A 22,324-nucleotide genomic window follows, 5' to 3' on the forward strand; every position below is an offset into this window, starting at 1 on the left:
AATTATTGAAGTATGATTGATTTTCAATGATGTGTTTAATTACTGCTGTGCAGCAAAGTGACTCAGTTACGCACATAGACAACCTTTATCCTGCTCTTTTCCATATGGTTTATCATAGGCTATTGAAAATAGTTCCCTGTGCTGTACCTTGTTTATCAAGAGGTCCTTTTTAATTGCTTGGTTACAGTTTTGAATTAAGGGAAGAGTGATAGCTGTGAAACATATCTATCTTAGGTTTTGCTTTGCAGAGTAATTTCCTTTTTTCTTTGTTTTCCAGTTCTATGGAGATAACACAGACATACCACACTATGTAAGTTTCCATGGACAGCGTAACGACTTGGTTATGTACATTATGAAATGATGACCGCAATAAACGTAGTTAACATCCATCGTCTCTGATAGATCCCCCAAAAGGAAAAGAGACAGTTTATTTTTTTTTTCCTGGTAGTGAGGAATTTTGTGGTCTTAGCAACTTGCCTGCCTACCACACAGCAGTGTTAGCTATAGTCATGGTACCCGCTCCATCCCCAGGACTTACTGGTCTTATTGGAAGTTTGTACTTTCATCCAGTTCCCGTGGCTGTTTAATTTTATACACCACAGTGAAGGAAGTGTTAAATAAATCTAACTCAGCAAAAATCCAGATTAAAAGCAAAGAGGGGAGGGAGCATGCCCTTGATTGAGATCTCCACCAAGTTAGAGAAGAGACTGTCAACCAGAGTGAGGTAAGTTAGAGAAAAATAAATGTAGTATAGTAATGCATGTATGTGGAATCTGAAAAAAATTGGCAAAGACGACTTGATTTACAGAGAGAAATAGAGACACAGATGCAGAGAATGAAGAGAATGAATGTATGGACACCAAAGGGGGAAAGGGAGGTGGGGGGAATTGGGAGACTGGGGCTGGCATACATACACTACTGATGCTCTGTATAATAGCCTCTGTTTTTCACATGGTATAAACGTCCCTGATGCTGGGAAAGAGTGAGGGCAGAAGGAGAAGAGGGCTATCAGAGGATGAGATGGCTGGATGGAATCCCCGAAAGAAGCGACATGAACTTGGGCAAACTGCGGGAGGTGGTGAGGCACCGTCATCACCTGGAGTGCTGCCGTCCCTGGGGTCCCAAAGAGCCAGACACTACTGGGCGATGAACCACAGCAACAGCAGAATGGAACAGACCGCGGATGAGAGCCTGCGGTGCAGCGCAGACAGTGCCGAGAAGAGAGCGCCGATGAGAGCCTGGCGTGCAGTGCAGAGACAGTGCCGAGAGGAGAGCGCCGATGAGAGCCTGGCGTGCAGTGCAGAGACAGTGCCGAGACAGTGCCGAGAGGAGAGCGCCGATGAGAGCCTGCCGTGCAGTGCAGACAGTGCCGAGAAGAGAGCGCCGATGAGAGCCTGGCGTGCAGTGCAGAGACAGTGCCGAGAGGAGAGCGCCGATGAGAGCCTGGCGTGCAGTGCAGAGACAGTGCCGAGAGGAGAGCGCCGATGAGAGCCTGGCGTGCAGTGCAGAGACAGTGCCGAGACAGTGCCGAGAGGAGAGCGCCGATGAGAGCCTGGCGTGCAGTGCAGAGACAGTGCCGAGAGGAGAGCGCCGATGAGAGCCTGCCGTGCAGTGCAGACAGTGCCGAGAAGAGAGCGCCGATGAGAGCCTGGCGTGCAGTGCAGACAGTGCCGAGAAGAGAGCGCCGATGAGAGCCTGGCGTGCAGTGCAGAGACAGTGCCGAGAGGAGAGCGCCGATGAGAGCCTGCCGTGCAGTGCAGACAGTGCCGAGAAGAGAGCGCCGATGAGAGCCTGGCGTGCAGTGCAGACAGTGCCGAGAAGAGAGCGCCGATGAGAGCCTGGCGGCGTGCAGACAGTGGGAGAGGCGCGATGAGAGCCTGGCGTGCAGTGCAGAGACAGTGCCGAGAGGAGAGCGCCGATGAGAGCCTGGCGTGCAGTGCAGACAGTGCCGAGAAGAGAGCGCCGATGAGAGCCTGGCGTGCAGTGCAGAGACAGTGCCGAGAGGAGAGCGCCGATGAGAGCCTGCCGTGCAGTGCAGACAGTGCCGAGAAGAGAGCGCCGATGAGAGCCTGGCGTGCAGTGCAGACAGTGCCGAGAAGAGAGCGCCGATGAGAGCCTGGCGTGCAGTGCAGAGACAGTGCCGAGAGGAGAGCGCCGATGAGAGCCTGGCGTGCAGTGCAGAGACAGTGCCGAGACAGTGCCGAGAGGAGAGCACCGATGAGAGCCTGGCGTGCAGTGCAGACCATGCCGAGAGGAGAGCGCCGATGAGAGCCTGCCGTGCAGTGCAGACCTTGCCGAGAAGCCTGCTTGCTGCTCTCCGGTGACCTGAATGAGAATAGATTAGAGAAAGAGGGGGTACAGCTGTGCGCATGACTGGCTCGCTGTGCTGTGGTGTAGAAACTAGCACAGCACTGGAAAGCTTTGCATGTGGGAGGAGTCAGGGCTTTCAGGGTTTCTTTCCTAGGGCGGATTCTGCCTGCCTTGGGGTCATTTGGCCCCAAATGAACAAATGTGTCTATAGACCCAAATATGTCTATTTTATCTCCCAAATTCAAATCGTCTGGCAATTTCCGGGGATGTTTTTGGTTGTCATGACTTGGTGAGGGGGCATTTTGTGGCCAGAGAGGCTGCTGGTGGGCATTCTCCAGTGCCCAGGACAGAGCCGCTCACCAGTGCCAGCCCCTGACGCCAGTAGTGCAGGTGGGCACCTCCTGGCTGTCTCTGTGAGCAGGTGACCTAGCTTTTCTGGGCTTCTGCTTCCCAGTGCTAATTAAAGTACCTGCTGCTCAGGGCTGTTGGGGTGTTTGCAGTGAGACTGGGTCTGTCAAGTCCCTGGCTCTCCTTTGAGCACCCAGGTGTCTCCTATTATATTGAAAAAATGACCCGGAAAACAGACGTAACTATGCCCAACCTTTCGGTCTTGCTTCTGCCAGTAAATGAGGATTCAGCCATATGGCCAGGATCCTCAGACAGGTGCATCTGCTTCTGAGCCTTTCCGAAGTGAAACTGGTGACTCTTTAGCCTGTGTGAGCCTCCCTGGACACTGAGGACCCCACGTAGGGTCCGTCCCCCCCACTACTGAATTTCCCTGGGGAAGGAGTGCCTCATAACTGTCCTTACTGCCAGGCCTGCGGGGCCCCAGGACCTGCCACTGAGTTCTTCTATCAAATTGGAAAGAGACGAAAATCCCTCTTTAATTTAAACCTGACCCTCCAGATGAGCTGGCTTTGCTCACAAGCTCTTGTGTCCATGTACCCATTGAGTTTGGGGGCTTTGCAAACACAGGCTCTTCTTGAGGTATGGTGGGACACAAGTATGGGTGGGGTGGGGGTCTCCAGTGTCAATGTCTGCAGGAAATTATGTAAGGAGAATGTCTCAGGAGGGAAGCCCTCCAGGATTTAGCAGAGAAAGTTTCATGGGTTGTGAGTGGAATTTTAGTTTTATGACTGATGTTTTGGTTCTATTTACAAAGGGAAATTCTGGAACCATGAATTTAGAATCATGTTGGCATGGTTTCACTATTAAAAAATCTGTATTTAATCTGAGGTGATCTGCCAGGAATCCAGACTTCATCTCTAGGGTGCTGGGAGAAGGCAGTCCCTTCTCGTTGGCAGGTGTGGAGCAGAAGAGGGGCTATGGCAGAGCCTGGACAGGGCTCCTCAGGCCCGGGAGGGCCTCAGGGGCTTGTAACCTCTTGGGTGTGGGGTTTCTTTGCACTCAGAGCTCCACTGGGCTTGCTCCTTCTACCCATAGTACAGATGAGGAAACTGAGGCCCAGAAATGGGAAGGGTTTGTTAAGCTCACTCAGTGAGTTTGTTGGAAGAGTAAGGCTCTAGCCCAGGTGTGCTGATGCTCAGATGTGGTGGGCTTGGCTTTAGACCAGTCATGTGGTTCTCCCTGAAGCTCAGCTAAGGAGCTAGCAGAGAGATGGCTGAGTGGATGGAGAGATCCTTCCAGTGTGTTTAATGAGACTGGCTGGAGAAGGAAATGGCAACCCACTCTTGCCTGGAGAATTCCGTGGACAGAGGTACAGTCCATGGGGTTTCAAAGAGTTGGACGGCTGAGTGAGTAACGCTTTCACTTTCACTGGAAGACTAGATGGTGTGGAAGAAACAGTCAAGGTGAGGAGTTTCCAGGTCAGTTTGGGAGATGGGATGATGCCTTTGTGTAGTTTTCCTTGGCAGGTAAGAAACAGTCCAATTCTGTAGGGAGTCATGTGTCAAAGCAGTACTTGATAAGTTGCAAAAGGACCTATCAAAGCCCCAGGGACTTTGATGGGGTACTCAGTGGTCAGGGAAGGGCATGTGGGGAGAAGTGAGGAGGATTAGGACTTGACGGGGTGGGAGGAGAAGCAGAGGGTCTTTCAGGACCAGCTGGCTGGGCAGGTTTTACGGTGGACAGCATTCGTGAAAATAGTCACTTGGGGATCAAGGTGACAGTAATAATAATAGCAACTAATATTAAGCCCTTACTGTGTGCCAGGCTCTGTATCACACACTTGACATGCTTTCTCATTCCTCGGAGTGTACTCTCCGAATCCCGTTTGACAGATGAGTAAATCAAGGTGCAGAGTGATGGAGTGTCTTGCTTGTGGCCGTGAGGCTGGTGAAGGACAGGAGTCTGATTTCTTTCTTTCTTTATGGATTTATTTATGGCTGTGCTGGGTCTTCATTGCAGTGTGTGGGCTCCTCACTGCATGGCTTCTCTTGTTGCCGAGCATGGACGCCAGACCGTGCAGGCTTGGTCGTTGCGGGGCACAGGCTTAGTTGCTCCGCGGCATGTGGCATGTTCCCAGACCAGGGATGGAACCTGGGTTGCCTGTATTGGAAGGCAGATGCTCAGTCCTTGGACCACCAGGGGAGTCCCAGGGGTCTGATTTCTGATCCAACATCCTCCCCACCTTGGTGAAGGGGTGGTCTGGCAGGGGAGAAGGCTCGGTGAGAAAGAGTGTGACAGAAATGCCACAGAAATGCCAGCCACGTAGCTGGATGTCTCGGCCGGGGGTAGAGAGGTTGGGAGTGCCCTTGAGAAGTGGCTAGCCCTGAGCGGGGCTGGTGGTGGCAAGGGCCGACCCACTGCCACATGGCAGGGGCACAGGGATGCTGAGAGGGTCACTTAAGACGTGTGTCGTGAGCACAGTGACCCCTGAATTTCTGGGCTGTGTTTGGGCTCCCTGGGTCCACCAGAGAGTCCCTCCTGGTCCTCACGCTGCTGCCCGTGCACCAGCAGAGCTGCCCGAGGGGCTTCCTCCCTCTGCCTTTAGCCTCACTGCCCTTGCCTGGCACTTCCCGTGTGGGCAGAGTGGACCCAACCCTTTGCAAACACGCCTGGGAGCTGGAGGGAGGAGCAGGTCTTGGGACATTTGCTGTTACCGCATGTCACGTGACTCCTCAAACAGGTCAGACCAGGCCATGCTTCTCTTTTCTCGAACGAGAGGTGGATCTGTCCCTCAGGGACCAAGGGAAGGAAAGGGGACGGGGTGGAGGCGTAACCCTGAGGTGTTACGAGGAAGAACCCCAAGGCTGTCATTGAGCTGGTTGGGGTTCGCTGGCCTGCATTGCCTCTGGTCCTGTGTAAGCCCCAGGAACACTGGGGCTTCGGGGCTCCAGGTGGGTTTTGGGCTCTGCTGATGATGGTGTCACTTTGTTAATCCCTCGGGGATGGTGCCAGGAGAGGAAAGGAACTGCTCAGCTGTGCAGGTGACGACCAGCACCTCTTCATGGTCAGGGAGCTGCTGCTGAGCAGATCCAAGACCTCAGCTGACCATGCGTATCAGTCCACCTCTCTGGGCCCATGATTTTAACTGTATTGTTCTTCATCACTCATGCGTGGCACCCAGGTCCCACTAAACCGTGGTCAGGAAACTAAGTCAGAGGCTGCAGACAGATGGCCCACAGGTATGTTTTTGTGCTTTGTTTTGATCAGCAGAACGTTTTTGTTTTTTGTTAGAGTTGATTTGAAATGTTTTAGGTATACAAAAAAGTATTTAGTTATACACACACACACACACATATATATATTCTTTTCCAGACTCTTTTCTGTTATAGGTTATCACAAGGTATGGTAAGTCGCCTATATATGAACCAAGTTGCAAACTTTCTAAAATGCAAATGTGCATTTGCACGTCTAGTCACATCAGTCGTGAGTGATGACTGCTTGCCCTCCGTCTCCGGTTGCCGATGGCCCTTCATCTCTGCCCTCTCCCACCCCCTCTCCCTCCTCCATCACGAACTCTTCTGGCCTGTTCACTCCGTGCCAGCCCCTGAGTGCCAGCTGTTGTGCAGTACCACTGTGCTTTTCAAGGTCCTGCACTGTAAGGTTAAAGATGTTTTCTTTATCTTGTGTGTTAGTTTTTGATGTATTATTTGTGTGAAGAATATTGTAACCCTACCTCAGTACATGGCTATATAGCCAATTATATTAGTCAGGTACTGAGGCTAACTTTGTTGGACTTAGGAACAGATTTGGACTTAGGTGCTTTTGAAATGGAACTTGTTTACACGTAGGGGACTTAATGTAGTGAATATAATTCCCTGTTGGTGACTGTTTGTTTTCTAAGTCTGTGAATTTATTTCTGTTTTGTAAATAAGCTAATCTGTGTCATTCTTTTAGATTCCACATAAACACACAGTGTTTTTAACAACTGAGATAATTGAGAACACTTCAAATTGGGACTTCACATGAATATCCAGATCTGCTTTTTTCAACAGATGGGAGTATTTATGGAAACACACAGCCCCAGTAACAAGTGAGAATAATGGTGTGCGGGGGTGGGGGGAGCTGGGTAGGCGCGATCCCACCTCATCTGCGTTTGCGAGACCCTATCTGTGTGTCTCCTTGACTCCAAGCGGAGGTTGGCTGCTGATTGTCACCGCGTTTGTTTACATCGAGCCGGCCTGGCTTCACTGCTTTCCTGTACCTTCGGGCCCTGGGGCGTTTGCGTCATTCCTCTTGGCTGGGTGCTGGCGCTGGAGCAGAGAGCCTGGTGAGGTGGGGAGGGGAGGCCCCAGGTCAGGGGTCGGGCCTGACACTGATGCTCCTGTACTCGGAGGGCTCTGGAACACCTGTGTTCTGGAGGGCTTGGCTGGAGCCCTGTTAGCGTTGGGCTGCTTGAGGCCCTGAAGCTCTCGCTGCTTTTGTCTCATATGACCGAGAGCCTCAAGTTGCCTCTCTGGAGCGGAGCCAGGTGAGATTCAGATCACCCCGGGCCTGGGCTCAGTTTAAGCTGCTTTCAAAGAAAGGTGATGGGCAGAACTTGGGGACTGTGCCCCAGGCAGGAAGGGGAGGAGGCCAGTGACCGGGAATTGTCCCCCAGTCCCCAGCCTTCCCTGGTGGCTCAGATGGTAAAGAGTCTACCTGCAGTGTGGGAGACCCAGGTTCGATCCCTGGGTCAGGAAGATCCCCTGGAGGAGGAAATGGCAACCCACTCCAGTATTCTTGCCTGGGAAATCCCATGGATGGAGGAACCTGGCAGGCTACAGTCCCTGGGGCTGCGAAGAGTCAACATGACTGAGCGACTTCCCTTTTCACTTCCCTAGCCTTGGGTTTGCCACTGAGCCTGGGGTTGATGCCAGGCCATTGCCCCCTTTTGGGAGACGTGGCACTGTTGTGGCTGTCTCTCCTACACCTGCTTCTTTCCACCATGGTGGGGCTAGAAAGTGGGTTTGGGGGTCGTGTCCTTTCTCCAAGCTTCTTGGCTGTCTAGGGAAGGCTCAGTTATGTCGTGTCCTGAGGGAGAAGATGTAGGGCAGAGGTCGGAGGTTGGGCACTTCCCTGGGGGTCCGGTGGTTGAGAGTGCCTGCCACTGTGGTTGACGCAGGTTCGATCCCTGGTCCGGTGACTAAAATCCCACGTGTACCTAAGCCCACATGCCTCGGCCACTGAAGCCTGGTGATTGCCGTGCAGCGGAGACCCAGTGCAGCCAAAAACGTCACAAGCAGGAAAGGCCTGTGTCCTCGGGGCCTCGGAAGCTTCAGCCCGGCGCGAAGGCGGGCAGCTGACTCTCAGCAGCTGCTCGATTCGGCCTCTCCCTTACACATTCTGTTTTCATCTTCTTTATTAATTTTCCAGATGTCAAAGGTGGTGTGTTCCTTGGAACAAGTAGTGTGGTTTCAGCAGAAAGCCGGCCCTTGGGCCGTAGAGCTGTTGGCTTTACTGGGCTTCACAGCGGGCACAGCGTGGGTGGAGGAGAGGCCAGAGATGCTGGGTTCAGCTCCTCATGTCAGCGCAGGTGAGCAGGAGGCGGCGGGCAGCCTCTGGGTAGGATGGGGCCCTGCGGGTCGGGCCACGGACCTCTCCAGGGAAAGGGTCTCCTGCCCCAGAGGCAGGCCTGCACACCCCTGGCCTGTTTAAATCTTTACCTGAATTACTGCCTTTGAATTTTATTTACTTGTTTATGTGTTTTAAAAATAGCTCACAGATTCACATGGCTTGAAATTCATGAGGAGCCAGGGTGTGTAGTGAACAGTTCCCTTCCCAGCCCTGCCCCTGGGCCACCCAGCTTCCTTCTCCGGATGCTGTCAGCTTCTTGTGACCCTTTGAGAGAGATTTTATAAATGCAGAAGTGAATGAATGTGGTAGATATGCATGCATACAGATATATCTATCTTTCCTTTTTAAAAAAATATTTATTTATTTGGTTGGTTGGTCAGGTCTTAACTGTGGCACACAGGCTCTTCCTTGCTCCTGCAGGACGTTTTGGCCGTGAGGGCCTCTCTAGTGTGGCATACAGGCTCCAGAGTGTGTGGGTCCCAGCAGTTGCAGAGCAGGGGCTTTAGTTGTCTCGAGGTATGTGGGATCTTAGTTCCCCGACCAGGGATTGAACCTGCATCCCCTACACTGCAAGGCAGATTCTTAACCACAGAATCACCAGGGAAGTCCCTGTCTGTTTTTAATGACAGCTTCGTAAGATGTCACATGCCTTGCAGTTCACCTATTCAAAGTGCCCAGATCGTGCCTTTGTAGTACATTCACAGAGCTGTGTGCCGTCACCTCGGTCAATGGTAGAATATCGTTCCAGAAGGAAATGTGAGCTCACTCCCTGCCTCCCTCCCACCCTCGCCATGGTGAGGTCTGCTCCTGGAACCCCAGCGGCGCTTGGCAGGTGGTCAACGTGGTACGAAATTCAGGTTCAGGGTGAGGACTTGGCTGGAGGCTCCCAGACAGAGGAGTTGGAAGGACTGAGGTGGAGTCAAGCCCCTGGATGCTCGGCCTGTGGATCTGATTGCTGTGCCCCCAGATTGAACTTCTGAGAGCAAACGAGCCCTTCTGGCTTTGCGTTGTTCTGTGTGTCTTCGCAGGGGAGGCTGGGGCGAGCAGGCCCCTGTCCACGTGGGTCCTCTGGGCTCCCCTCGCACCCCAGCCTCCAGGGCGCATGGGGAGACCAGCTTCTGAGCAGCTGTCCAGCGAGCCTTTGAGTAAACAAACCCTCTGGCTGTAGGATTACATTTCAGAGGAAAGGAATTGGGACTTCTCCTCTGTCTTGTTAAAAATGTGTGTTTTGGCCCCAGTGGAAGGGTCCTTTGTCTCTTCTATAACTCCTCTGGTCTTGCTGGGTCCCGTGAAGCTCAACACAGGCAATTTGTTTAAAACCACCGTTCGCTGTCTCTCTGTGGAGGCTCCTGGTTTAGCGGGACCTGGCACCAGAAGAGAAAAACGACGGCCACGGGGAGGTGTGCTGTTGAGGATGGGCCAGCCGCATCACTGCTCATCTCCCTCCCTGTTCCCTGAATCTCCCCCTTGTTGGGCAGGGGGTGCTGTGGCAGTTGTGGCAAGCTGCCCTCCTGCTCATCTTCCCCACTCCCTGCTGGTGCCCCCAGGCCCAGAGGAAGCAGGTCCATAACTAGAGACACCAGGATAGGAGCCCAAGTCTGACTCTGACTCGGGCCTCTGTCTAGAACCAGATGCTCCTTCTCAAGCTGTGTCCCAGAGGCTACCCCTTGCCCCCTGGGGACCCTTGGGGAGTTTCAGATTCCCTGTAGCCACGTCCCTTTCGCCCTTTCCTAAGACCAGGATGCTGGTGAGCAGCCCTGTGGGAAGGGGCCGTTGGTTGTCTTGGAAAACCAGTTGACTGGTAGGCCCTGAATGAAAACTTGGACAGCATCGTCACCAAGACCCTTCATATGTGTGGTTCTTTGCCTCTAGGACCAGAACAAGGGTCCTGGGGTTTTAAAGGGTTTGATGAAATGGGAAAATTCTACTTATGTGTGGAAGGTTTGTTGTCGGAATGTGGGAGAATCAGAAGAGGGTGGGAAAATTCTACTTACGTGTGGAAGGTTTGTTGTCGGAATGTGGGAGAATCAGAAGATGGTGGGAAAATTCTACTTACGTGTGGAAGGTTTGTTGTCGGAATGTGGGAGAATCAGAAGATGGTGGGAAAATTCTACTTACGTGTGGAAGGTTTGTTGTCGGAATGTGGGAGAATCAGAAGATGGTGGGAAAATTCTACTTACGTGTGGAAGGTTTGTTGTCGGAATGTGGGAGAATCAGAAGATGGTGGGAAAATTCTACTTACGTGTGGAAGGTTTGTTGTCGGAATGTGGGAGAATCAGAAGAGGGAGTTTATCCTCACAGCTGTGCTTGTGTTCCTTTGAGACCCACTGACGGTCAGAGCTCCTTGTTTGTGTGTGACCGAAAGCCCTGGCTGGACAGGCTTTGTTGACAACGAGGGTAGTTTGTTGGTGTCAAGGAGGGCTGGCGTCATAGGCGATCTGGAGCAGGGTCTTTCCTTCCAGTCTCCTCTACCGTGTTGGTTTATTTTCCATTCATTTCTGTTTTTTAAAAAAACTTTTATTTGCATTTATTTTTTGGGGTGGCATTTATTCCTGGGCTGTTTTTATTTCTTGAGTTTCTTCCAGGGTATCTTTTTTCTCCTGTACGACCTCCTTTTCTGGTTTAGGGACAGTCTGTTCTTTTTGCAGTGCGGATCCTCTCCGTGTGGCAGGGAGAGCTCAGCGTGATCCGACCCTGAGCTCTATAAGTCCTGCTCTGCATCTTGGGGGCTTGGTTCGCCTGGACCTGCTCCATGATCAGAGAATCTACATCTAAACCTGTAAATTCAGCACCACTCTCTGCATTTCTGAGCTTGTGCTGTCAAAATTCAGCACTCTCTTTGGACCAGCGACCCTGCGTCCAGCCCCACTGTTTGGCCCGCGCGCGCCTGCCAACTCTCGTGTTGCAACACTGGAATGGCACGCATTGCGCCTTTGAAGTGACGCCCATCACATTCATGGTGGTTTTCCAGATATGCATACCCTTAATGGCCTGGGCAGTTTCACGGGTGTTCTTAAAGTGAACGCGAAGATTTGAACCTCTTGGTTTGCGTGATTTTGTGGGGGTTTTTTGGGTCAGGTGAATGGCGAACCATTTTTAGAGGTCACCTCAGAGACCGCTTACCAGAAAAGCATATTTTCTGTCTCTAGAAGGTGGCGAGGTGGCTCTCACCTGGGTGATTCCCTGCCTCTTTGCTGCCTGCCCAGCAAAGGTCACTGGCTCTGATTAGTCACATCCTCCCCTCAGCCTCCCAGTCAGGGCCTCGGGGTGGCAATACACTGATTTTTGACTCAGACTTAAGTCCCAGGTCCACTCCTGGAACTGGGGGTGTGGCCAGTGGTCAGGCCTCCTCTTCCCCTAGGGACCATGGGGCAGGGGGATTCACAAAGGATACAGATACCCAAAGGAGGGAGGAGATGGAGGCTGGCCTGTCCCAAACCAACTCGTGTCCAGAAGGAGTCACTATTAGAAAGTGTTTTTCTATGAGCAGTCAGCCCCGATTGCTTTGAAATAGGACTGTGTGAGCTGTGTTAAGCAACAAGTTCCAGAAAAATGTATACCAAGGGCAGAGAGTTCCCTGGTGTTAAAGTTAAGTGGAGGCGGACTCTAGTGGAGTGTGGGGTGAGCTTGCAGAAAGAGTGAGCGGAGAACCGGAGCCTTCCTCTTGGCCAGCACGAGGTGGTTCAAGGTGACGTCCAGGGAGGTTTGTGCTGGGGCAGCCCTCGGTCCTTGGTCGTGGGGACGTCGACCTCCCTGAGCCTTGGTTTCCTCGTCTGTAACACAGAGGTAACAGTGCTGCCTCACGTGTGTGCGTGTTAGGGCCCTTCAGTCGTGTCCAACTCTGTGTGACCCTGTGGACTGTAGCCCACCAGCCTCCTCTGTCCTTGGGATTCTCCAGGCAAGAATACTGGAGTGGGTTGCTGTGCCCTCCTCCAGAGGATTTTCCAATCCAGGGACTGAACCCGTGTCTCTTGTGTCTAATCTGCATTGGCAGACAGGTTCTTTACCCCTGGCATCACATGGGAAGCCTATTGCCTTATAGGATGATTTATGTCTTGCACGTGATCTTAGTGTTAATTGGTTAGCTGGCACTCAGAAGGAGCTCAACTCTTAGGGAAAAGATAGCTTAGACCAGAGGTCCCCAACCCTAACTGGCTCGTGCACAGCAAGAAGTGAGCAGCGGGTGAATCAAAACTACTTTGCTCCTCCCCGCTTCCCTGGAAAAATTGTCTTCCATGAAGCTGGTCCCTGGTGCCAAAAAGGTTGGGGGTGGCTGTGTTAGAGCATTCTGAAGAGACAGCAGGCCTCGGCGCACTTGTATGCGCTCCCAGTGAGTCTGTTTTCCCCTTGTCTCACGTTTTCCTCCCCAAGTCAGGATGACTCCGTTCTCTGACTCCAGTCCAGCGAGGCTCAAGAGTCAGAGGGTCTTCAGGAAATGCCGACTGACCCTGTTCGTGCACTTCCCTGCTTCTGACTCCCACACGATAAAGAAAGAACTCACCTTTCAATCTGAGAAACACACGAGCCACCCCCACCCCGCCCCATCCTGGCCCACTCCAGTTGTATGCCATGGTTTCCCTCCAGTGCGGCCCTGCCAGCTTCACGGCTTCTGCCACAGATGAAGCTGAGCCTCTTTCAACCTCTCCCAAATGCTGGTTTCCCCTTAGTAACAGACCCCGTAGCAAAACAGCAGGAATTACTCCCCTTTTGTGAAGGGTGTTGTGTCTCAGAGATTTGTTGGAAATGCAATGTCTCCATTGTTTCAGAACTGGTGTTTGATGTATGCATGAGGGTTCCTGCAGAGGATTGTTAGATGGGGTTCTCCAGAGAAATGGAACCAAGAGAGAGTGTGTGTGTGTTGTGTATGTGTGTGTGTGTGTGTGTGTGTGTGTGTGTGTGTGTACATATACAGGCCAGAAATCTAAGAAGAGCTAACATTTCAGTTCTGAAGGCAGAAAAACAAAAATGGTGTCCCAGCCCCCAGGGAGAGGAATTCTCTCCTCCTTGTGTGAGGTCAGTGCTTCTTGTCTACTCAGGCCTTTGACTCATTGGGTGAGGCCCACCTGCACTGGGGAGGGCGATATGCTTTGCTCAGTCTACCGATTTCGGGGTTAATCTCAACCGCAATCGCTCTCTCAGACACATCCAGAAATAGTGCTTCAGCAAATGTTGGGGTACCCTGTGGCCCAGTCAAATCAATGCATAAAATTAACTGTCACACCTTTGGTGTAATCTTGAGGTTTAAATTATCTTTTCAGATGACCTGGTTTGGAATGGCTGGTGTTAAAGCAAGTAGGCCATGGTGTTCTAGAGGCTGGGCTGTGTCCTAGCTTCTCCCAGGGGTAGGTGTTTACGGGTCTATGTTAAGCTCAGTAGGTTAATTTTCTCATCACAAGACTCTGTATAAGCAGTCAGGAAGAAGGAAGGTGATTCTGTGGGTGATGGGGATTCGTTCCCGTGAAGCAAGGCTGAAGTCAGAGCCCCCAGAATCTTTTCCCCGGGTCAGCAGTCAGTCCTGCTCCAGAACCAGTGACTTAGTGAGGTTTCAGGTTCCAAGTGCAGCCTGAGGCGTACAGTCCAGATTTTGCATTCTCTAAGCCTTGTGATGTTTGAGAGATGGTTACCAACAGTGGTGACTTCATCCAGAAATCATCTGGGTGCTAGTCTCTTGGGGCATCTATAGGAGCCTTCTTGAGCCCTTGGGTCCACAGGCCGTCTCCTGTTCTAGTGTTCCGGATGCTCGTGCAGGTGTGTGTGCCCAGTGGGCATCCCTGGCACTGGGCACAGCTAACAGAACGGCAAGTCCTTTGCAAAGTCAGGTGTTCCTCTGAACAGCTGTGATCCATCAGGGCGGAGATAGGAGACTTCCTGAGAAAGGTGTGGTGTGTGGGTCAGTGTACTTTCGGGGCTTGACCCTGGTCTAGAGGGCTCAGGGGTGGATGGTTTTCCTTGTGGCTTTGTTGTGGGTTGCCTGTGGTGTATGGAGCCATTTCTGGGCTTAAATGTCTCCATCCAGCATTGGAGATTAAATTGGTCAGGGTTTGTAAGTCCTCTGAGGCAGAACAAAAGATCTATTTTATTCCATTGCCGGGAGGTGGAGGGAAAACAAGAATCTTGATGGCAAGAATCTGGACTAGCGGGGTTTATCATGTTAGCATTTAAGCTCCCACACAAACCTGCTTCCAAAATACTGCTGCCCTGTGGCCCTGGGGAGGCCGCTGGCTGTGCCCCTCTTACGTCTTAACCACCTGGCTTGGCGTTTGCACCTTGCTGCATCGTGCTTGAAATCCATGTGGTTTCACACACACACACACACACACACACACACACACACACGGTGCTTGTGATGGAAGCAGAATGACAGATTGCTTTGTAATGAGGCTAGGGGGTTGTCAGGCTGTATACCTGATGCCCCAAAGTCTCTACACAGAGAACCACGGGCAGCAAATACTATAGGCTCTGTAGGTTGCTTTATGTCAAAGGTGTAGATAAATATATACATTTTCTATGTAAATAATCCTTTCACAAATCATGTTTTTGATGAATACTAGGCAAGAAAAGAGCTTCCCTGGGCTTCCCTGGTGGCTCAGACAGTGAAGAATCTCCCTGCGATGCTGGAGACCCTGGTTTGATCTCTGAGTTGGGAAGATCCCCTGGAGGAGGGCATGGCAACCCACTCCAGTCTTCTTGCCTGGAAAATTTCATGGACAGAGGAGCCTTGCGGGCTACAGTCCATGGGGTCGCAAAGAGCTGGACACAACTGAGAGACTTATACTTTCTTTCTTCAAGAAAAGAGCAAGTTGCTGTTCCTAAGAAATTCTTACTTGAAGGCAAACTTCTGTTTTCACTCTTTTGCAAACTTCCTGAGGCATTTCGTGCGCTGGGGACAGAGAGACCCCACATGTGTCTTTGACATGGTCTCCATGCAGGTATGGCTTACAGCCTGTGGGAAGCATGTTTAGAGAATATGACTCTTCAGTGCCCTATTTGTGATTTGGGGTGGTGCTTTGCAGTGTGGTGCTTTGATTGGTTTCTCACAGACAGTTTCAAAAATTTTTTTTCAAAAGAGGGACATCAGAGGATATAAGGCATTTGGGAAAAAGTTCAAAATAGTGGAGAAATAAATGCATAGAGCATCAGTAGTCATAAAACAGTATTGTTCCCTGTGGCATCATAAACTCTCAGCGTGGCCTGATCAATGCTGCATGCTTCGTAGAGGTCTGACACTGGAGACCGGAAGGCAGGCTTGCTCAGCGGTTTCCTGGCGGCCCTTAGTGGATGTCTACCGTCCCAGAGGTAAAAGCCTAGGGTCACAGCTCCCGATGGTCATAAATCCTTGTGATGGAAACTATACTCATTTGTCCAAGTCCTTGTCATATGAGAGAGGCCGTAGCCCGTTTAACTCCTTTTTGTTGATTCTTTTTTAAAAATTTATTTATTTGGCTGTTTCGGGTATTGGTTGCGGCACACAGGATGTTTCAGCAGGGGCATGTGGGCTCTAGCTTCCCTACCAGGGATTGAACCCCGCCCCCTGCACAGAGAGCGGAGTTTTGGCCACTGGACCCCGAAGGAAGTCCCTCTCTGTTGATTCTTTTCACCAGCAGCCCTTTTCGCCAAGAGCCTGCTGCCTGGGCTGGCTGACTGAATGCTTCATCCCACTTCATCCTCCCTGGCCTGTCCTCAGCCCATTTTCTTTATGAGTACGCTGAGGCCTCGGGAGATTGACCGACTTGCCTGTGATCACACAGGTAGAAAGTGGCCCAGCCTGGGTTCTGATTCACTGGGCCGGCCCGTGGGGCAGCGCACACGGTGGTGCCAGGCGGTGATGCCTGTGCTTGGAGCAGTGACCTGCGGCACAGCAGGGCTGGGGCAAGGGTGAGGGGCCGGGGGATGCGGGGACGAGGTGCCTCAGGCCTGGCCCAGGGCGTGGCTGAGCTCCATCCACAGTGAACATTCTGATCTTTGGCTCGTCGTGGGTTTTCTTTGCCTTACTTTGCCTTTTGAAAATCTTGCGTTTGGCTGTTATGGATCCTGATCCCTGGGCTTCACAGCGCTCAGGGCACATCTTTGCTTTGTGGGTGAGGACCAGCGAGGGATGCTGAGGTCAGGATCCCGCCCGAGGTCCCGTGGCCAGAAGTGAAGGAGCTGGGTGGGGTTTTGCCAGATCTCCTGGGAGCTGGGCTGGGGGTGGCAGCGTGGCTGACTTCAGTGGGCATTGCCCTGGTCTCAGACATGTGCTTCCCCTCGTCCAGGTCCGGGAAGAGGCTGAAGAAGACCCGCAAGTATGACATCATCACCACTCCCGCCGAGCGAGTGGAAATGGCCCCGCTGAACGAAGAGGATGATGAGGATGAGGACTCCACAGTATTTGACATCAAATACAGGTACTGGGGGGCTTTCCTGGCGGCTTGGTGGTGAAAGAAACTACTTGCCAAGCAAGAGATGCGAGTTCGATCTCTGGGTCTGGAAGATCCCCTGGAGAGGGAAATGGCAACCCACTCCAGTATTCTTGCCTGGGAAATCCCACGGACAGAGGAGCCTGGCGGGCTACAGTCCTCAGGGTCACAAGGAGGCGGACACGACTGAGCGACTAAATGACTGCAGAGGCTGGGTGGGGACAGCGGCCTCCTCCTGGGCTCACAGACTCAGGAAGGTGGGGGGGTCCACCTTGGAAGACACTGAGTGCCCAGGAGTATAATCTTGGTTTTTGGCTGTATTTGACCTTGGGGCATTCTGTGTATGTGGGGAGAAGTGCTCTGATCCCTTCTGGGAATGCACAGCACCCAGGAAGCCAGCAGGGAAATGGGTCTTCTCAGCTCTTTCCAGATGACACTTTAGGGTGAAAGTGAAAGTGCTATCCGCTCAGTCATATCCAACTCTTTGCAACCCCATGGGCTGTAGCCCACCAGGCTCCTCTGTCCATGGGATTCTCCGGGCAAGTATCCTGGAGTGGGTTGCCGTTTCCTTCTCTGGGGGATCTTCCCAACCCAGGGGTTGAACCCAGGACTCCCTCACTGGGAGGAGCCAGCTTTACAGAAGCAAAAGGGGGGCTGGATTTCAGACCATGAGCTTCCTGAGCACGGCTGGCGGGGGTCTGGTGCATGCAGCCTCCTGTGCCTCACGCCGTGCACATGAATGGAAACTGCTCTTTCAGGCTTGCTTAGCTGGTAACGGAGCATGTGGGGTGGGGGCTACTCCTTGGATGGAACCGACTTCTGAGTTCCAAAGGCAGGTGTGTTTCTTTAAGGTTGCCTGTGGAAAGGTCAGAATGACTGTGTGACTTTAGGACTGTCTTTTGGGTTTTGGCTCCTTTTGGGGTGTACTGCGTTTGGGTCTGTGGGAGTCTCAGTGTGAAAGCCGGGGTGACTGGAGTTTATTTATTTATTTATGGCTGTCTTTGGCCTTCACTTCGGCATATGAGTGTGGGTGTGGACTCTATAGTGGGGGCACATGGACTCCCCATGGCTCTTGGGCTCCAGAGCACCCAGGCTCAGTGGCTAGAATGTGTGGGCCTCGCTGCCCCGAGCCATGTGGGATCCCAGCTCGCCAACCAGCGATCAGACCTGTATCCCTGGAAAATGGCTGTCCCAACACTGGACTGCCAGGGAGGTCTTGACGAATGTAGTTTAGAGATGAGGGTGTGGAAACCCAGAGAGGGGCCCTGGGTTGGCCAAGTTCTCAGGTCTTAGTGGCAAAGATGAGACCTGAATACAGGCTGGGCCCAATCTGGAGATTCCACCCTCCCCCACAGGGTTCTGTAGAGAAACAGAATCAGTAGGATATATGTATACAGGAAGGGGTTTGTTACAAAGGTCCAGGTCTGAAGGCCTGGGAACCAGGAGAGCCCGTGGTGTGAGTTCCAGTGGGAGCACAGGGGAAGACCAGTGCCTTGGCTCAACACAGGCACAGGGCAAATCTCCCCTTATCCTGCCTTTTGTGCTATTCAGGCCTCCAACAGGTTGGATGAGAGCTACCCACGCTGGGGAGGGCAATCTGCTTTACTGAATCGACCCAGACAATTGTTAATCTCAGCAAGAACACCCTCCCGGATATACCCAGACTACTGAATATTTGGGAACCGTGTCACCCAGCCAGGTTGACCCATAAGAGTCACATTGCACACAGATTTCCCATGACTGAGAAAGTCAGTCAGTCAGTTCAGTCCCTCAGTCCTGTCTGACTGTTTGTGACCCCATGGACAGTAGCACGCCAGGCCTCCCTGTCCATTGCCAACTCCCGGAGCTTGCTCAAACTCATGTCCATCGAATCAGTGATGCCATCCAACCGTCTCATCCTCTGTCGTCCCCTTCTCCTCCTGCCTTCAATCTTTCCCAGCATCAGGGTCTTTTCCAATGAGTCAGCTCTTCGCATCAGGTGGCCAAAGTATTGGAGCTTAAGCTTTAGCATCAGTCCTTCCAATGAATATTCAGGACTGATTTAGGATTGACTGGTTTGATCTCCTTGCAGTCCAAGGGACTCTCAAGAGTCCTCTCAAACACCACAGTTCAAAAGCATCAATTCTTCAGTGCTCAGCTTTCTTTATGGTCCAACTCTCACAACCATAAGTGACTACTGGAAAAACCATAGCTTTGACTAGACGGACCTTTGTCAGTAAAGTAATGTCTCTGCTTTTTAATATGCTGTCTAGCTTGGTCATAGTCTTTCTTCCAGGGAGCGAATATAGGTCGTCCATATCTCTCCTGAATTGTCCTTTTCTAGCACGACGTTGGGTGTACTTGGCTGTAAATGAGTTAGATTCGAGAAAGAAGTGTTTGGGATTTTGATGAGAGCTGTGTTGACCCTGTAGATTGATTTAAAGAGAATCAGCCCTTTGTACTAGGTGGAGTACATCGGACAGAGAAAGACATATGATGTGATATCGCTTATGTGTGGAATTAACAGATACAGCAAAGTAGTGAATATAACAAAATAAAAAGAGGCAGACTCACACATACAGAGAACAAACTAGTGGTTACCAGTGAGGAGAGGGCAACGGGAGGGGCAAGATAGGGGTCGGGGATTCAGAAGTACAGCCTACTGGGTATAAAAGTAGCCACAGGGATATATTGCACCACACGGGGATATAGCCAGTACTTTATAATAACCATAAATGGCGTATAATCTTTAAACGTTTTTCCTTTAAAAAGTTTGAATCATTATATTGCATACCTGTAACTTAGATAATGCTGTATATCAACTATACCTCAATAAGAAAAAATAAAGAGAATCAGGCCCTTTTATGTTCTCTCTTCTCATCCATGAGTGCGGAATGACTTCCCATTGATTTAGGTATTTTAAGAAATGTCTTTCAAAAACTTCTTCATTAATGTATTATGAATTTTTGCTAGATATTTTCCAAGGTGTTTTACATTCTGGTACGTATATTTTTTACTTTCAAATGCTATTTTATTTATACTCATGTCTGAAAAAAATGTACTATTGTGTTCACGTACATACTGATATTGGAAAAAGAGTTGTTAATGAATCACACATAAATTTCATGGAGAATGCACAACATTAAGACATGGGTTTGTTATATATAGAGGAACAAACCATTAGCGATGGTTTGCATTTTAGGTAAATAACAGCCCCCTTTGAGAAGAATCAAAGCAATTACTAATATGCATCTGTACTGCAGAATACTATGTACATAAGAAGTGGTTATACTGATTTTATTGCAAGTCACAGAAATAAAATGAAATGTGAAGACAACGCTGTCTTCATTGAGTCACAATGGAAAGGCTTGGCTGCGTCTTGCAGGCCTGCTGGGGTTATTATACAATAGGGAGCCCTGGATGGCTTTAGTGGATCACGGACTGTTTTGATTCTGAGCCATGGAATAGGATTTCATTTGTATTTGGTGTCTGAGCTGACTCCTTGGGGGCTGCGATGGACGGAGTGATTTTTGTGGTAGCCCCAGGTCTGACTGCATAAGAAAAGCCTGAGTAAAGAAATATAGTAGTCTGTCTGGACAGTCCTAACTGTAGGGTTGTTCCTGAGTATAGGTGGGAAGAGGGTCTGGATATAAGTATTACTGTGGTCTGAACACGGCTGGATGGAAGTCGTGTCCGATGGCTTGAGGAGGAGGAACATACTGAACCCACTGTCAGACCAAGAACCTTCCCCAGTGAATCTCAGTGCTTCAGACAATGGAGCAAGTTCCTTTCCTAGGAACAATCAGGGCTGTGTTGGCATTTTTTTCCACTTTTCTTGCACTGTCGGTTGACATACAGCACCGTACAAGTTGAAGGAGGACCTATGGCATACACGTATGGGAAATGATTGCCGCAGTAAGTTCAGTTGACATCTAGCACCACACATAGTTAGCCATTTTTTCCCTTGTGATGAGAACTTCTGGGATCCGCTTTCCAGGCAGCTCTCAGGTCCGTCGTGCAGCAGTGTTACCTGGGGTCATCGCGTTGCGCATTACCTTCCCAGGATGTATTCATCTCCCACCTGGAAGCTTGAACCTTTTTTACCCCCTTTGCCCAGTTCTCCCGTCCCCAGGGCCCTGATTCCGATAACTGCAAATCTCATCTCCTTTTCTATGAGTTTGGTTTTTCTGAATTCCACATATAAGTGAGATCACACAGTATTTGTCTATCTCAGTCTGACTTGCTTCACCAAACGTGGTGCCCTCATGGTCCGTCTGTGGTCTTGTAAATGGCAGGATTCCTTTCTGTTTGGTGCTGAGGAGTGTTCCACTTGTGTGTGTGTGTGTGTATACCACACTTTATTGATTCGTCTGTCAGTGGACGCTTAGGCAGATGATTACATGGAACCACCTGGTAGGTGTTAAGGTAGCAGACAGCACTTCTGCTGTTTGAGAATCTGAGTCTGCTCCCTGGTCTGTGGCCACGCTCTGGAGTGTGCTGTTTGGTAGCTGTAGTAACGCCCCCCCCGCCCCCACCGCCCCGGCCCCGTTCTCTAAGTCACACAGCAATAGCATGGGGCCCTTTCACCCGTGGTGATTTTTAATACAGGAATCACTTAAGGTCCCCCAGGCGCCTCTGAGCCTCTCCTCCACCCCGATTCTGGGCAGAAAGTCGGGACCCAGCAAGTCCATTCCTATCAGTCTTTCATCCCCAACCATCTACCGTAATGACTCCCGTGTCCCACCGGATCAGCCTCCACGCCTGCGTTTCTGCTTCTGGGGCTGCAGGCTTCTCTCTGCTGTCACTTTGGGGACAGCTTCAAAGACAAGTACCTCTGCAAGCCGCTGCCACACGATTCATGACCTCAATCTGAGCTTCCTTTTTAAAAGTATCGCTTTCTTACTTTCTGTTCATGGTGTCTAGAAATACAGTTGATTTTTTAAAAAGAGTGATTTTAAAAATGTCCAGCAGCCTCATTAAACTCCTATGAATTCTAGTGGTGTAACTGTGGATTCTTTTGAGATTTCTATATCGATATATCACCTGAGACTAATAGGAGTGCCTCCCTTTCCCTCAAGTCCTTCATTTTACCCCCCCCCCCTTTTTTTAAAAGCCTTCTTGGTCTCTAAGTCTTTGTTAAATAGAAGTGATGGTAATAGGCATCCTGTCTTATTCTTGACCTTAACAGGTGTGCTTTCAGTATTGACACAACAGCAGTGTTTGCTGTAGCAAACACTATACAAACCATATAGGGTTTGTAGATTTTTTTCCAAGAAGCTTCCCTCTATTCACAGTTTGCTAATGTTGATTTTATTAAATGTATTTCTTAGCTCTATTGAGAATATGATACTTTTTCCTTTAATCTGTTAAGGTGGTGAACTTATAATTATTTATTTTTTCCCCCTAAAATTAAATCAGTTTTGCATTCCTGAGATAAAAGGAGTTTGGTCCTGGTCATGTTTTTATTCACATTGCTACCTTCAGTTTGCTGATATTTTGCTTGGGACTTTCTTGTTTCTCTTAGAGACTGAGATTGGTTTGTAATTTTCCTATTTTGTCATATCCTTGTCAGGCTTTGCCCAAAGAAAGGTAATGCCGAAGAATGTTCAAACTACCGCACAATGGCACTCGTCTCACACTCTAGCAGAGTAATGCTCAAAATTCTCCAAGCCAGGCTT

At 50.6% G+C, this 22,324-nt stretch overlaps 1 protein-coding gene across 1 annotated transcript in view; it reads left to right on the forward strand.

The window, feature by feature from the left end:
• The window catches only part of FAM174B (family with sequence similarity 174 member B), a 40,906-nt gene that overhangs the window by 6,579 nt on the left and 12,003 nt on the right, over positions 1-22,324 (forward strand). The window contains exon 2 of the mRNA XM_018066481.1: positions 16,524-16,655. Coding sequence (XP_017921970.1) covers positions 16,524-16,655 — 132 coding nt within the window. The remainder of the gene's footprint in view (positions 1-16,523; positions 16,656-22,324) is intronic.

This window comes from Capra hircus, chromosome 21 (genome assembly GCF_001704415.2).
Source record: "Capra hircus breed San Clemente chromosome 21, ASM170441v1, whole genome shotgun sequence".
Taxonomy (NCBI): domain Eukaryota; kingdom Metazoa; phylum Chordata; class Mammalia; order Artiodactyla; family Bovidae; genus Capra; species Capra hircus.